The following is a 15,263-nucleotide window of genomic DNA, read 5'->3' as shown; positions in this document are numbered from 1 at the left end:
ACAGTCACATCTGTGGAGTCTTTGAGTTCCTGGGAACCATCATCTCCAAGGACCTTTATTGGGGGGCTACCATCGACTCTACAGTTAAAAAGGCACAACAGAGGATGTACTTCCTACGGCAGCTGAGGAAGCACAATCTGCCACAGGTGATGATGGTCCAATTCTACACGGCCATCGTAGAGTCTGTTCTCACCTTCTCCATCATGGTCTGGTTTGGCTCAGCCACCAAGCACGACCCCTGGAGGCTGCAGCGAATCGTCCGATCAGCAAAGTAGGTTACTGGCTGCAACCTTCCCTCCATTGATGAACTGTACACTGCAAGGACCAGGAAGCGAGCGGGCAAGATCATCTCTGACCCCTCTCACCCTGGTCACAAACTCTTTGAATCATTTCCCTCTGGAAGGCGACTCCGAACTGTCAAAGCTGCCACAGCCAGACATAAAAACAGTTTTTATCCACGAGTGTTGCTCTACTCAACAGCCAAAAATCTGTAGCCTCCCTTTGATCTGGTGTTTTGTTGTTTCACATGCATGATCAATGGTGTTTTATCATTAATGTTTTATTATTATTAATGTTTAGTGTTTTCTGAGTCATTCATAACTGTTACTGTATGTCATGTCGTTACTTGTGGGCGGAGCATCAAGACAAATCCCTTGTATGTGAATACTTGGCCAATAAACTTACTTACTTATTTGAAGCAGAAATAATAAGTGAATGCTTCATTGAACATAATTCCGACTGGTAACTACGCACTTCGTTCGAGCACATTATCGCACGGGTCATGCAAGCCGTCTTAAATGACCACGTAAACTGTCATTTGGCAACCTAAAATGTTGCCCGGCTGGCATCAGAGAAAAAAAGTTAAGCGAGAGCCCTGCTCACCATGCCACCCTGAACATGAATCTCAGGGCTACCCAAGGGCTCTACCATATACTGTGTAAATCCTGCCCTGGTTTATCATACCAAAGTACAACGCTTCTCATTTGTCAGAGTTAAATTCCATTTGCCATTCCATGGCCCACTTTCCCAACTGATCCAGATGCTGTTGTAAACTTAGATATCCGTCCTCACTAACAATGTTTCTCACATTGTCATCCAATTCATTAATGTAGAAATTAAACAACAGTGGGCCTAGCGTGACCTCTGCAGCACATCACTGGTCATAGACCTCCAAGCAGAAAACCACTCTCCACAACTACATTTTGACTCCTTCCTCCAAGCCAATTTTGAATCCAATTGGCTAGTTCACCTTGATTTCCATGTGATCTAACTATCTAGACAAGTCTACCATGTGGGACAGTGTCATAGGCCTTGCTAAAAAGGCCATATAGACAATGTCCATTGGCCTTTCCTCATTAATCCTCTGGGAAACCCCGTTAAAATACTTTCAGATTCTGCAGATGCACCGTAACAAAGTATACTGACTGGTTACATCATGGCCTGGTACGACAATTCCAAAGCACAGGAATGCAAGACGCTGCAGAATGGTGGACTCAACCTGGTCCATCATAGGCACAGACCTCACCACCATCAAAAGCATTTACATGAGGCACTGCCTCAAGATGATGGCATCTATCATTAAGAATCCAGGACAGGCTCTCTTCTCGCTGTTATTGTTGGGCCATAGGTTCAAACGCTTGAAGTCGCACACCATAAGACTCAGGAATAACTACATTTCTAGATCAAAAGGTTTTTGAACTGAACTGCACAGTCCTATTTCTACCATAAAAATGCAACACTGTGGACATCTTGCATTACCATGGATTTGTTGATCCAATTGTGTTTTGTAATAATGTCTTGATTTTTCAGTCTTTTTATTTTACTGTCTTGTAGAATTTGAGCAATTTATGCATAACTTATCCTTTTGTGTGTTATCCACATCCACGTGCCTGTAAAGCTGATGCAGCTGAAATTTCATTGTACCTGCACCTCACTGTACATGTGCAATTTACAAACTCGATTGGACTTGTCCCAAAATGCTCAGTGGATCAGGCAGCATCTCTGGAGTATGCTTCTTCTTCAGACTGATTATGGCGGGGGGGGGGGGGGGGGGGGGGCACTGTTACTGTACCTCTTGTTTGTGTTTGGCCTCACCTCTACTGCCAAGGTCTATTTCTCTCTCTTCCTATCTACCCTGGTCCTCTCTCACATTCCCTTCTTCCCACCTTAGCCTCCAGCCCTTATTACCGTTTCTTTATCCCTGCCCCACTGGATCCACTTCAACAATCTACTTACGCCATCCCTCCCTCTGTTGTTTCCATCTACCACCACTTCTCATTCTTTACCTTCCTTTCCTATCTGATTCTCAATTTTTCAGCCACTTAATATCTCCCAGCTCTGTTGCTATCTCCACCCCTCTTCCACCTGACTCTTACCTGCCAATGAACCCCTCCTCACCTGTATCCACCTATTGCTTGCTTGCCTTTGACACACATCTTCCCTCACCTCTTTGTGCTGGCTATTTCTCCTCTACTCTTTCAGTCTAATTGAAGGCCAAAGGAAAATATTTATCAATTGCTTAGCTGGGCCGAGCAACAGATAAAAATCAAATCCTGATGTAGTGCTCCATTTTGGGCTTAAATAAGGGTTAGGATATGATACAATGAATGGTAGGGCCCTTGAGAATGTTAGGAAAGTGAGATCTTGATGCACAAGTTGAAATTTCACCTGTCCATTTTCATCCACAGATGCGAATGACCCGCTGAGCTCCTTCGGCTGTTCTCTTCTCTTTGCTAAAAATTTCAGCATCTGCAGCTTCTTGTACCTGCTTTTAAAAATCCACACCATTTCCAAAATGGATTCTGCAATAATGTATTGAATTAAAGATAATGACTGTTAATTTACTTACTTTCTTCTTTTACTTTTGGTGCAGATTTTTCCAGCAAATTTAAATTAAGGGCACCGTCATGTGATTCATCAGCAGGATGGGTAGAGCTTTTGTCATTCTTCGTTAACTCTGCCATTTTTACTGATTTATCAAAAGCAGGATGCTTCTCCAACTGTTTAATCTCTACGTTGAAGTTAAAAGTAGACCATTTTATTGTTAATGCAAGAGTAATGTCAACACCAAAGTACAGTTGGCTAATCACAAGAATTCAAGTCAATTAACATATTCAACTATTCATCGAAACGGCTGATATTATGGAATCATTTTTTATCACCTACATTTCCTTGTCCTATTTTCTGCTGTTCTTTCGAGCCTTTACTTACAATTTAATAATTTACTTTAAAAACATTTCACTTTTATATTCAGTCTCAGGCTTGAGGAAGATATTGATCAGTTGGTAACTGGGTAGAGCACCAGATTATACTCCTGATGTAGTGATGCATTTTGGGAGGTGAAATAAGGTTAGGACGTTACACAACGAATGGTAGAGCCTTTAAGTGTTGAGAAACTTGATGTACAAGTCGAAATATCCCTGAAGATACAATGCAGATAGTGAAATGAAGGAGGCACAGAGGGTGTTAAGGGGCTGTCTCTCTTGGGCGACCTAATCCGCGAGTCCAGAAGAGTGTCTTCGACCTTCAAGCTCGAGGGCAAGCCTGGAAAGCCTCGAGCTGGATCGACCGTCCACGTTGAAACCGTGAGCTGGATCGACCGACCGCGCACACACAAACACATCGCAAAGGCGGGGGCCAGGGAAAGCGGGGGAGCGATGTCTGAAACTCACACCCGTGATGAAGAAGGTAAAACGGCTGCACAGTAACGGTAAGTCCTTTAGAGAGCGCAGAGAGGTGGGGGGGGGGGGGCAGGAGAAGGAGGGAGAAAAAGAAGGGGGGGAGGAAGAAGGGGGGAGGAAGATGGGGAGGAGGAAGATGGGGGGAGGAAGATGGGGGGTGTAGAAGGGGGAGTGGAGAAGGGGGGGTGGAGACGGGAGGGAGAAGGGGGGGAAGGGGGGGAGAAGGGGGGGGGTTTGCATTGAAATACTTAATAATGAATCGAACTTAAAATCATGAAAAAAAAAATCTAGTTTGCTCACCTATTTTCGCGATCTCATTCTGTAGTCCCTGCCATTGTCAATGCTATTTATAGCGCTATAACGGGGTTTTTTTGCACACATCGCGATTTAAAAAAAAATTAAAACAACGCGATTATAATGATCCTGGCGTGAACTACGGGCCACGTGGTGGATTTTGTGAGGGAGCTTCAAAATCAGTAAGTGTCTAATATGTCTCATATGTTTTATTTAAAAAAAATCTCTCGTTTCCCCCCCCCCCAAATTTTGAATGTATTAAATTTTGGTCACAAATTAGCTCAAAAGGATCATAGGGAGGTCCATTTTTAATCCTGTGGTGTTCCATTATGATTTAATAACTTTCAAATTTGGCAACCCATGTCACAGGTTGGTACCCTTATTTACGGAAACACCCATATAAAGAACTTCATTCACACCTGCAATTCTGCACACCAAATTCAGGAACAGTTACTTTCCTCCAACTATCAGATTCTTGAACCAAGCTGCACAATCCCAATACTATCTTTGCAATAGAACACCATGGACCACCTCTTGCATTGTCATGGACTTGTTTTCTCATTGCTTTTTTGCGCTAAATGTCTTTCTTTCTGCACACTTTTCCTTTCATGGTCTTGCTGAATTTTGTGTAACTTATGAATTATTTATATTTTATGTGTGTCTGTCTATGTGCCTGTGAGGCTGCTGCAAGCCAGATTTTCATTGTATCTGTACATCACCAGATTTGTGCATTGTCAATAAACTCAACAACTGAATCTTGTTTTCTGTGCTTTTGTCTGAACAGAGATTTGTCATTCATATGAACAAAGAACATAAAACTGCAGGAGGCAGAGCATCTCATTTAAAAAGATAAACATGCACAGATAATTATTGAATTTAAATAAAGTGCATGTTGGAGAAAAATCACGGCAGGATAAACCTGATGGAACACTTGTGATCGGTTTGGTTTGACACAGAATCTCCCAAAAAGTTATTTTCATAAAACTTACCTTGCTGGAGAATCTTAATTCTATCGCCTGCTTCTTTTTGAGCATGTTTATTATTATTAAGCTTAAATGACTGTGCCCTCTCTTTGGTGTCAAGTAGTTTTGTGGTCAGTTCCAAGTAAAGAGAATTCTGTTTAATAAGAGGTTTAAATTCATTAAAATCCCATCAAAAAACTGTTAAACCAAAATATGTTATGCCAAATATGTGCATCAATACAGGAAGCAATAAAATGGCACCATCCACTCCTTTCAACAATTTGAGTGGACGACTTTTTTTTTACCTTTCATTTTTCACGCTATAATTTATCTATTGGTAAATACGTGGAATTGTCGACTTTCAGATTTTCTTAGGTTTCAATTGTTTCTGCAATATTAATTGGCTTGTAAACTCCTTAACAAGTTATAAATAAATAGAGCAAATAAAAATAAGAACTGGCTATACAGTTCCTTCAGCTTGCTCCACCATTCAATAAAGAATGTTTAATCAGCCATGTGTAAGAAGGAACTGTAGATGTTGGTTTAACCTGAAGATAGACACAAAATAATGAAGTAACTCAGCGGGACAGGCAGCATCTCTTGTGAGAAGGAATGGGTGATGTTTCAGGTTGAGACGCTTCTGCCATGATCTTTTATTCTTGTCATGTGCACCAAACTACACTGAAAAACTTTGTTTTGCAAGCTATCCAATCAGATCAGATATTACTGTACATAAATGGACCATTCTTAGTCACGTGTGTGACCAAAATATGAAAAATTGTGGAATACATCCCTTCTAATTCTGAAAGCATTACAGGTATATTGTTTTGTACTGTATATATGACATATATTTCAAAGTTTATCAAGTTAAATTCTTATATGTTATGCTGACAATGTTTGTTTCGGGTCAGAAGTCAAATATGACTGGTCACTTGTGTGCCCTCACACGGAAGCATCTTTTCCATTACTCAGCTTCATCTTACAAACTCTGTGAATTTTAAAAAGCTAGCATGTTCATATCTTTAGCAAATCCGCATAGTTCTGTAGGTAGGAAAATAGCAATTAATAAGATTAATCTCTTACAATATTTTTTAATGTATCACTTTATGTGATGTTTGGTAATGTGTGGCATTTTGGGTGGTCACGTGTGTGAAATGACATGCATGGAGGAAATATGTACAGATATGGCAGCATGTGGGTAGTGGATACCAGGTACTAAACAAGACATAACCATCTTTGGTTATTGTTGTTCATGATTTTAACTGATATTGTGAAGAGTGAGTCTCTGAACCTGGAAATTAAGACAAAAAAAAGGTGTTGTTATTGTTTCAAAGTTTATTCATAACAAGCAAAAACATGTATGGCTTTCATACCAAGTTTGACATGGTTTACAACATTTACTTTGGATATGCTACTAAGAGACTGTGAAATCGACAGAAGGATGTAGGGCTGGGTGTTTATGCGTGCTATTTTCATGATATTTATTTTAGTTGTTTATCTTTTTTTAAATATTTTACCTTGTATGTATCGTTAGCTTTTAGAAATGTTTGAATGGTGCACTGACTGGCTGACATTTTACAATTTTGTTGTACATGGTTCATGTTACAATGACAATAAAGAAACTATTCTATATTCTATATTCTATTCTATTCTAAAACACAATATGAGTTCTTGAAAATGTATTTAACTTATTTTAGTTCCCATGCTGTCTTTATACATTCACCATTTTCTCTTATAAGTACCTCAGCATATAAAAAGTATGCTATTGCTCGTCTTATTCACAAATAGATGTACGCATGTATTTTTAAACATCCATTGTAAATGATGCATTTGTGAAATACATGTAGAGTGGGCAGGTTAATTAAGCAGGTTAACTGCTTTAATAATAATTAATAATCTCCAAATTCAGTGTATACATATTGTACGAGATGAACAATCACATAAATACAAGCACATGCATTAAACTTCTGCAAAAAAAAATCTCAAACCACTTTCTTGGTGAAACACAAAGCTTTACTTTGACATCAAATGTTAATACTACAAACTTTCATGTACAAATCTAAAGGACATAACCTCCACTCTTCTTTAAACAAAATACAAGACTGTAACAGCGAGGAATTTTATATTACACTTGACCAACTGTCACACGGGAGGCCTGGTCCCCCAACGCAACATTCCACCACTCACCCATAGCCCCCACAGGAGGCCTGGTCCCCCAACGCAACCCGTTCCCCAACGCAAGATTCCACCACTCACCCGTTTTCCCAACGCAACCCGTTCCTCCAACGCAATATTCCACCACTCAGCCATAGCCCCCAACTGCACAGGGTCTGCTCATTTCGCCTTGTTCACCCTCCCTCATTTTAAACTTAAAAAAAAATAATTCAGTGTGCTGTGACTTTAAGAATAATGCATTTGCACCTGCTGGAGCTAGCAGGACTCATTGTACTTGGATAGCAACAATGTTGTGAGCAGGGCTACAATCCCACTGTGACGTCATAGCTGTAAGCACAGGGAAGCATTTTTTCTCAAATTGGGGTTTCGTAAGTCTAAAAATGTCAATAACTTGTGAAATATAACATCAATCTGAACAAAACTTGACAGAAAACACCACAGGACAATTGTGATTAAGGCGGTGCAAAAACCTTAGCGCTATCGTGTACTGTTTTGGCGTAGTTCCAGGAGCACTTATGCATAGATAGAGATAGATAGATAGAAACAAGATGAGAGTTTTAGTAATATACTAGACCAAGTGCAGACCCGTTGGGTCTGTTCCCTCAATGTGCGGTTGAGGGGGGGGGGGGGGGCGGCGGCATGCGGCATCGCACACATTAACTACCCCCACACACACACACTAACTACCCCCCCCCCCGCACACACGCTAACTACCCCCCTTGTTAATATATTAATACTATTAATTTGCTCTTTTACCCCATAAGCGCCCTATCTACTGACACATAGCCCTCAACTTGCAGGCGCGTCTAGAGAGGGGGAGGGGTAGAGAGTGAGGGCAGAGAGAGAAGGGGGGGAGGGAGAGGGAGGGGGGGAAGTAGAGGGCAGAGAGAGAAGGGGGGGAGAGGGAGGATGGAAGAGAGAGAGAGCGGGGCTGCTCGCTTGGTCTTCTTCTCTTTCGCTCGCTTCTCTCTCTCGCTCTTCTTCTCTCTGCTCTCTCTCTCTCCTCTTTGCTTTCCTCTCTTCTCTCCTCTCTTCTCTCTCTCTCTCTGCTCTCTTCCTCTCTCTCTCTCTTTTCGCTCTCTTTCTTTCTTGCTCCCTCTCTCTCTCTCTCTCTTTCCTTTTCTCTCTCTCTCTTCGCTCTTCTCGCTCTTTTCTTCTCTCTCTTCGTCTCCTCTTTCTTCCTCTCTCTCTATCTATCTTTCCTCTCTCTCTTCCTCTTCCTCCCTCTCTCTCTCCCTCTCTCCTCTCTCTCCCTCTCCTCGCTCCCGGCTCGTCTCCATCTTCTCTCCTCTCCCCCTCTCTCTCTCCCTCTCTCTCACTCCCTCTTTCTCCCTCTCTCACCCTCCCTCTCTCTCTCTCTCTCTCTCTCCCTCTCTCTCTCTCTCTCTCTCTCTCTCCCCCTCTCTCTCTCTCCCTCCTTCTCTCTCTCTCTCTCTCTCTCTCGCATTTGCGCTGCTGTTTTTTTAACAGAGAGATGATAGATGTATTCAACTATGGTATTAATGCACTACTTTGCATGCATATATCTTCAATTCCATCAAACTTGGACTGCCACCTGACGCCCTGAGATCTTCTTCACAACTTGGTCTTGTGTGGAAAACAAGATGTCTGGCTCTTCAGATGGTCACCAGTTCCAGAAACACCCAAACTTGTCGATCACTTTTACTTGTTTCATTTCCAACTACCCTTAAAACTTCTCCAGGGAAAAGATTTTAGTCACACCTAACCACCAACCAATCCCCAACTACCCAGTCAATACTCTATTTGGGGGCACTGTACTGGATAGAGATGACGGGGTCAGCTACACCACTTGTATGCCAGAACTTCAAAATGCCAGATGGAGACGCCTGGATAACATGGACTTTACTGATTCCTGGCACAGGAATTACACTTCCTCATGGTTGTGTTTTTTGAATGGCACTTTTTATCTCATCTTCTGAAATATGTATAACCATGACATTGGGCATCAGTGAGGTGGTCAGATTTGCAAAGTCCTTTGAGCTCTGGACAATTGGGGCACTAGCTTTCTTGCTCATGACATTACGACCGAACAAGTGACTTGGCAGCACCACCTATGCCATCAACCACACCCTTCCCATGAGAAGTTGCAAAGTATTGCCCATCATATGCTACGTGGTGTTATTTTGCTAAAATCAAGAGAAGTTTTGCCATGAACTTGTTCTTGAATTCAGAAGATGGCCCATCTGTAAAAAATATGATGGAGCCATCAGCTGAAGCTTTGGTAGCAAGATATTGCATGAATGTGTACACCAAATCCTTTTGAAGTCCATTTGAATGACTGTGTTTTCTTTCTTTATTTCCTCAAATGGCATGGCTTGCATTTGTTTTGCACGAACATGTTCTTGAAATTCTGGCATCCTCAATAACACCAACGTAGTTCACCACAGCAGCCAACTTGCATGATCTTTTTCAGCCTACCATTTTCTTGTTTTTCCCATGTCATCTAACTCCTTAAGCCATAAGACATTTGACCAGCGCCGTTTTGCAAATATTGAGAAGCATATTGGATGTTCTGGATGGCGTCCCTGAAAGACTGCATGTGCTTCCTTACGATGCATGGTGAGGTAGAATTTCCTCATTTTCATTTTTACCCCTTGCTCCCAGACAGTTATTTCATCCTTCATTCCTGGAGCTGTGTAGGGGACATCCATGTGTACGTAGAAGTCCTTAACTAGCTTTTAAGTTTCTTGCAATAAGTAGCGATGCGAAGAGGACGAAGTTGGATCCGGGTGGATTTTGAGGCCGACTTTCTTTGCCAGATTGCTGATTACCTCCTTTTTCCTGGGTGACCTGGGTAGAAGCCTTTCAGTTTTCTTAGTTGCTCTTCCTCGACTCTGTGGACTCTTGTAGGCTTTCTGTGGCCCATTCTTAGTCGTGTGTGACCAAAAGGATGAAAAAGTGTGGAATACATCTCTTCTAATTCAGAAAATATTATGTATATTGTTTTTGTACTGCATATATGATTCATATTTTTTTCGGTTTATCAAGTGAAAATGTTATATGTTATGCTGACAATGTTTAGGGTAAGAGGTCAAATATGACTGGTCACGTGTATGACATCACACGGAAGCATTTTATAAACTGTGAATTTTAAAAAGCTAGCATGTTCATGTCTTTATGCATTATAGTTCTGTAGGTAGGACAACAGCAATGAAAAAAATTAATCTTTCAATAATTTTTTAATGTGTTGCTTTGTGATGACATCTGGTCACGTGTGTGATATTTTGGTTCACTTTCCAAAGAATGGGCCCTGTGCTTCTGATAATTCTGTTTTGAGTTTGTTTAAACGTGACTTTTGCTTTCTTGCAGCAGCAGCTTGGCGATATGCAGTCATCTGCTCCTTTGTCATTTTTTGTAAGCGTTTCGTGCGTAGTGCTTCCACTCGTTGACTCTCCTTAGAAGAAAAGTCAGGATCTTGTTGTCTCTTTTTTGCTCGAAGTCTCCTCATTTTCTCTCGTGAAGTCATTGGTCTTTTGGTTGCAGGAGCCTGTTTATCCATGTTTGTGGGAATCGGCAAAGTAAGATTAGACGTTTTACCTCTTGTCTAGGAATGTGTTAGAAATTTTACTGTAAATGGGGGGGGGGGGGGGGGGCTTATGATGGCTCGGAGAGGGGACGATGGCGTGAGCCGCCTAAAAGGCTAGATAGAATAATGTCAAGATGCCCTTGTATTGTGTTTGACTTGTATTAGCCATCTGTTAGGATTAACATAAGCGAACAGTATGCTATGACTAATGAAATGTAGTTGCTGGGGAAGTCCAGAACATGGGGTCACAGTTTAAGGATAAGGGGGAAGTCTTTTAGGACCGAGATGAGAAAAACATTTTTCACACAGAGAGTGGTGAATCTCTGAAATTCTCTGCCACAGAAAGTAGTTGAGGCCAGTTCATTGGCTATATTTAAGAGGGAGTTAGATGTGGCCCTTGTGGTTAAGGAGATCAGGGGGTATGGAGAGAAGGCAGGTACGGGATACTGAGTTGGATGATCAGCCATGATCATATTGAATGGCTCGAAGGGCCGAATGACCTACTCCTGCACCTATTTTCTATGTTTTTATGATAGAATATTTTTGTTGAATAGTATCTAACAAAAGTTGTTTACTGCACAGTATAACTCAAAACAGCTCAGAAATGTATAGCAGTAGTGAAGAGTTTGTCCTGTTGTCCAGCAGACACATGACCAGTTCATACTTTGTGTGTATTTTGGTAATGTGTGGTAATGGTATTGGGGGTAGGCTGCTGACATGGATAGAGAAGTGGTTGGCAGACAGGAAACAAAGAGTAGGGATTAACGGGTCCCTTTCAGATGGCAGGCAGTGACTAGTGGGATACCGCAAGGCTCGGTGCTGGGACCGCAGCTATTTACAATATACATCAATGATTTGGGTGAAGGGATTCAAAGTAACATTAGCAAATTTGCAGATGACACAAAGCTGGGTGGCAGTGTGAACTGTGAGGAGGATGCTATGAGAATGCAGGGTGGCTTGGACAGGTTGGGGGAGTGGGCAGATGAAGGCAGATGAAGTTTAATGCGGATAAATGTGAGGTTATCCACTTTGGTAGCAAAAACAGGAAGGCAGATTACTATCTAAATGGTGTCGTTGGAAAAAGGGGAAGTACAACGGGATCTGGGGGTCCTTGTACATCAGTCTATGAAAGTAAGCATGCAGGTACAGCAGGCAGTGAAGAAAGCGAATGGCATGTTGGCTTTTATAACAAGAGGAATCAAATATAGGAGCAAAGAGGTCCTTCTGCAGTTGTACAGAACCCTAGTGAGACTACACCTGGAGTATTGTGTGCAGTTTTGGTCCCCTAATTTGAGGAAGGACATTCTTGCTATTGAGGGAGTGCAGCGTAGGTTTACAAGATTAATTCCCGGGATGGCAGGACTGTCATATAATGAGAGAATGGAGCAGCTGGGCTTGTGCACTCTGGAATTTAGAAGGATTAGAGGGGGTCTCATTGAAACATATAAGATTGTTAAGGGTTTGGACACGCTAGAGGCAGGAAACATGTTCCCGATGTTGGGGGAGTCCAGAACCAGGGGCCACAGTTTAAGATAAGGAGTAAGCCATTTAGAACGGAGACGAGGAAACACTTTTTCTCACAGAGAGTGGTGAGTCTGTGGAATTCTCTGCCTCAGAGGGTGGTAGAGGCAGGTTCTTTGGACGCTTTCAAGAGAGAGCTAGATAGGGCTCTTAAAAATAGCGGAGTCAGGGGATATGGGGAGAAGGCAGGAACGGGTTACTGATTGGGGATGATCAGCTATGATCACATTGAATGGCGTGCTGGCTATTCCTGCATGGTCGCATTGAATGGCCTATTCCTGCACCTATTGTCTATTGTGTGTGAACCATGTGTGGGCCAAGTGCTAGACACTGGCATAACATATAATTACTCCATTGTTTCTGAGATCACATTCCTGCAATAACTGAGTGAACTATACTATTACATTTATGGGTAATCTGGTCAGGAAGAAGAGCAATGATAGGTATAAACAAAGTGCATTCATGGATTGCTTTGCCACACACATGGCCACATGGTCATGTGTGTGACCGAATAATTAATTCTTTATTAATTAAAAATGACAATCTAGTGAATTCATGTTTGGTGAAAAGCAAGGCACAATAAAGCTAGCTTTTGACACAAAAAATGAACATTATCAAAGCTGTGGTTTTCAGATGGGGCATACACTTTTCATGTTTTTCATGTGTGGCATTTAAAGTTAATTAAACTTCTTCGTTAATTTGTTCATTATAATTGAATGAAAGCTATTCTTTGTAAGTGAAATATTTAAAAATGGACGTTGACAAGCATATCATCATAACATTAAAATACAGAAAGGAAGATATTAGATACAATTTTACAGTGGTCTAATAAAGGGGAAAGTACGTGTTATTTTCAATGTAATATACACCTATGAAAATTTATGCAAATGAACATGAACGGGGTCTTAATTTGAAAAAAAAATATTCACATAACTTTGGACAATGCTCTTTATGAATATACAACTAATAGGCTGTGGGCCGAGGTGCATTTTCGTGTCATTTCGTGACCCAAATCACGTATCTACCTGTATTTTTAACATATTGTGTAAAAATATTATATAAATCACCTGAAACTCGTCAAGAACAAAACTTGCACATATTTTTAAAATATGAGAAAAACCTCCAATTTTTCCAAATAGTAATTGTCCAATCAAAGCACGTATGTCATTGAGTCGGACGCCAATTCACCAATCACGCGCTTTCTTTCAGGCTAGTTAGGCAGGGAGCACACTGGGATCATGGCGGAGAGGAAGGTTAGTGCAAGAGGTTTTAACTGTCAAAACAATAATACAAATAACCTCACAAGATTATCTACACCATAATAAACCATGACAGTGTGATTGATAATTACTGTGAACTTTCAGCAAGTTGTCATCTAGTTTTTGCAAGAGAGTGAACTGCAGATTACTGTGCATGCATACGTTTGAAAGAGTTCAACTTTGAGGAAGACTCTGGATAAGAATACTTTGAATACCCAACTGCACTAAAGTAACAATGTTCTCCAAAAAGGAGACCAAGACATGATTATTATTGCGAGATTGGAGTATTTTCTTTCGTACATCGCGTATAAACAAATAAAAATTTAATGTTTTTGTTTGTAAACTAGCCATTCATGACATACCCACCTATGAAATCTAAACCAAAAGATTGGGAAAATAAATTATATACTTTTGCTGTTTAGTGTGTCCAAGTTTTAAATGATATAAACCCAGGAGCGAGGAATACAACACATCTCATCGATTAACGTAGGGATGAGAAAGGTCCGCCTGTTCATTTCAGTTGCAGCGAGCGCGGTGATTGGATCGATTTTAATTAACAGGTTCCCGGCAATGCAGTGAGGAATGATCTCGCTGTACAGAAAGGGAATACGCCTCACCTGACCCCAAAATGTACCACGGATTGTGCTTCATTCTCCGAGATGGGTTGGGAGACAGCCCGAGATCAGGCGGTGATTGAGGCCGTTAAGACTTAATGAACAGTGTGCTTACCCATCCAGATCAAGTCCAGCGATCCTGGACACTGGTTCGTGCAAAGTACCTAAAACAAAATTACTTTCCTCTGGTAGACGAATGATGCTGGAGTAACTCAGCGGGACAGGCAGCATCTTTGGATAAAAGGAATAGGTGACATTTGGGGTCGTGTCCCTTCTTCAGACTGAGAGACACAGATGTCTTTAGTTTCTCTCTCCCCCCTCACTCTCAAACTTAAGAAGGGTCTGGACCCGAAACGTCGCCTATCCATTTTCTCCAGAGATGCTGCTTGACCCGCTGAGTTACTCCAGCAAGTGTGTCTACCAGAGGAAAATAACTGGCAGGCAGTGGGGAATGCACAGGATCGGTGCATCAGGCGGGTTCAGGAGCTGGTGGAACCCGGGTCAGCGCGTCCTGGGCTGTACAAAGTAGTAAACGTAGCTGGGCCGCCAGGGGTAAAGTTGCAGGGAGGGCAGAAGGAGGGAGTCAGAGATCATGGCAGAAACTCACTCACTCACCACTGCCGCGACGCTCCGGGTGCGGAGCCACCGCATTGTGGCCAGGGAGGGAAGTGACTCGGGTGGCAGCGAGCGGCCGCCGGGACCGGACAGCGGAGCCGGCCGCCACCTCAGCGCCTTCTGCCACTGGCCCGCCAGCCACGGTGTCCTTCGGCATAGGCTCAACCGGTGGAGGTGGTGGTTGGTGGGAGCGGAAGGCTGGCTGCTCCATATTCTTTCATATGAAGAACGACTGGATAGACTCGGCTTGTACTCGCTAGAATTTAGAAGATTGAGGGTGGATCTTATAGAAACTTACAAAATTCTTAAGGGGTTGGACAGGCTAGATGCAGGAAGATTGTTCCCGATGTTGGGGAAGTCCAGAACAAGGGGTCACAGTTTAAGGATAAGGGGGAAATCTTTTAGGACCGAGATGAGAAAAACATTTTTCACAGAGAGTGGTGAATCTCTGGAATTCTCTGCCACAGAAGGTTGTTGAGGCCAGTTCATTGGTTATATTTAAGAGGGAGTTAGATGTGGCCCTTGTGGCTAAAGGGATCAGGGGGTATGGAGAGAAGGCAGGTACAGGATACTGAGTGGATGATCAGCCATGATCA

At 42.1% G+C, this 15,263-nt stretch overlaps 1 protein-coding gene across 1 annotated transcript in view; it reads right to left on the bottom strand.

Annotated features, from left to right (window-relative positions):
• Nucleotides 1-15,263, bottom strand: part of dhx29 (DExH-box helicase 29) — a 71,524-nt gene that overhangs the window by 42,222 nt on the left and 14,039 nt on the right. Inside the window, exons 7-8 of the mRNA XM_033030613.1 lie at nucleotides 4,964-5,090; nucleotides 2,849-3,010 (exon numbers count right to left, since the gene is read on the bottom strand). Of these exons, the coding sequence (XP_032886504.1) occupies nucleotides 2,849-3,010; nucleotides 4,964-5,090 (289 nt within the window). The remainder of the gene's footprint in view (nucleotides 1-2,848; nucleotides 3,011-4,963; nucleotides 5,091-15,263) is intronic.

The sequence above is a fragment of the Amblyraja radiata genome, chromosome 1 (assembly GCF_010909765.2).
Source record: "Amblyraja radiata isolate CabotCenter1 chromosome 1, sAmbRad1.1.pri, whole genome shotgun sequence".
Taxonomy (NCBI): domain Eukaryota; kingdom Metazoa; phylum Chordata; class Chondrichthyes; order Rajiformes; family Rajidae; genus Amblyraja; species Amblyraja radiata.
The sequence above is the reverse complement of the archived record's forward strand: the minus strand, read 5'-3'. Positions and strand labels throughout refer to the sequence as shown.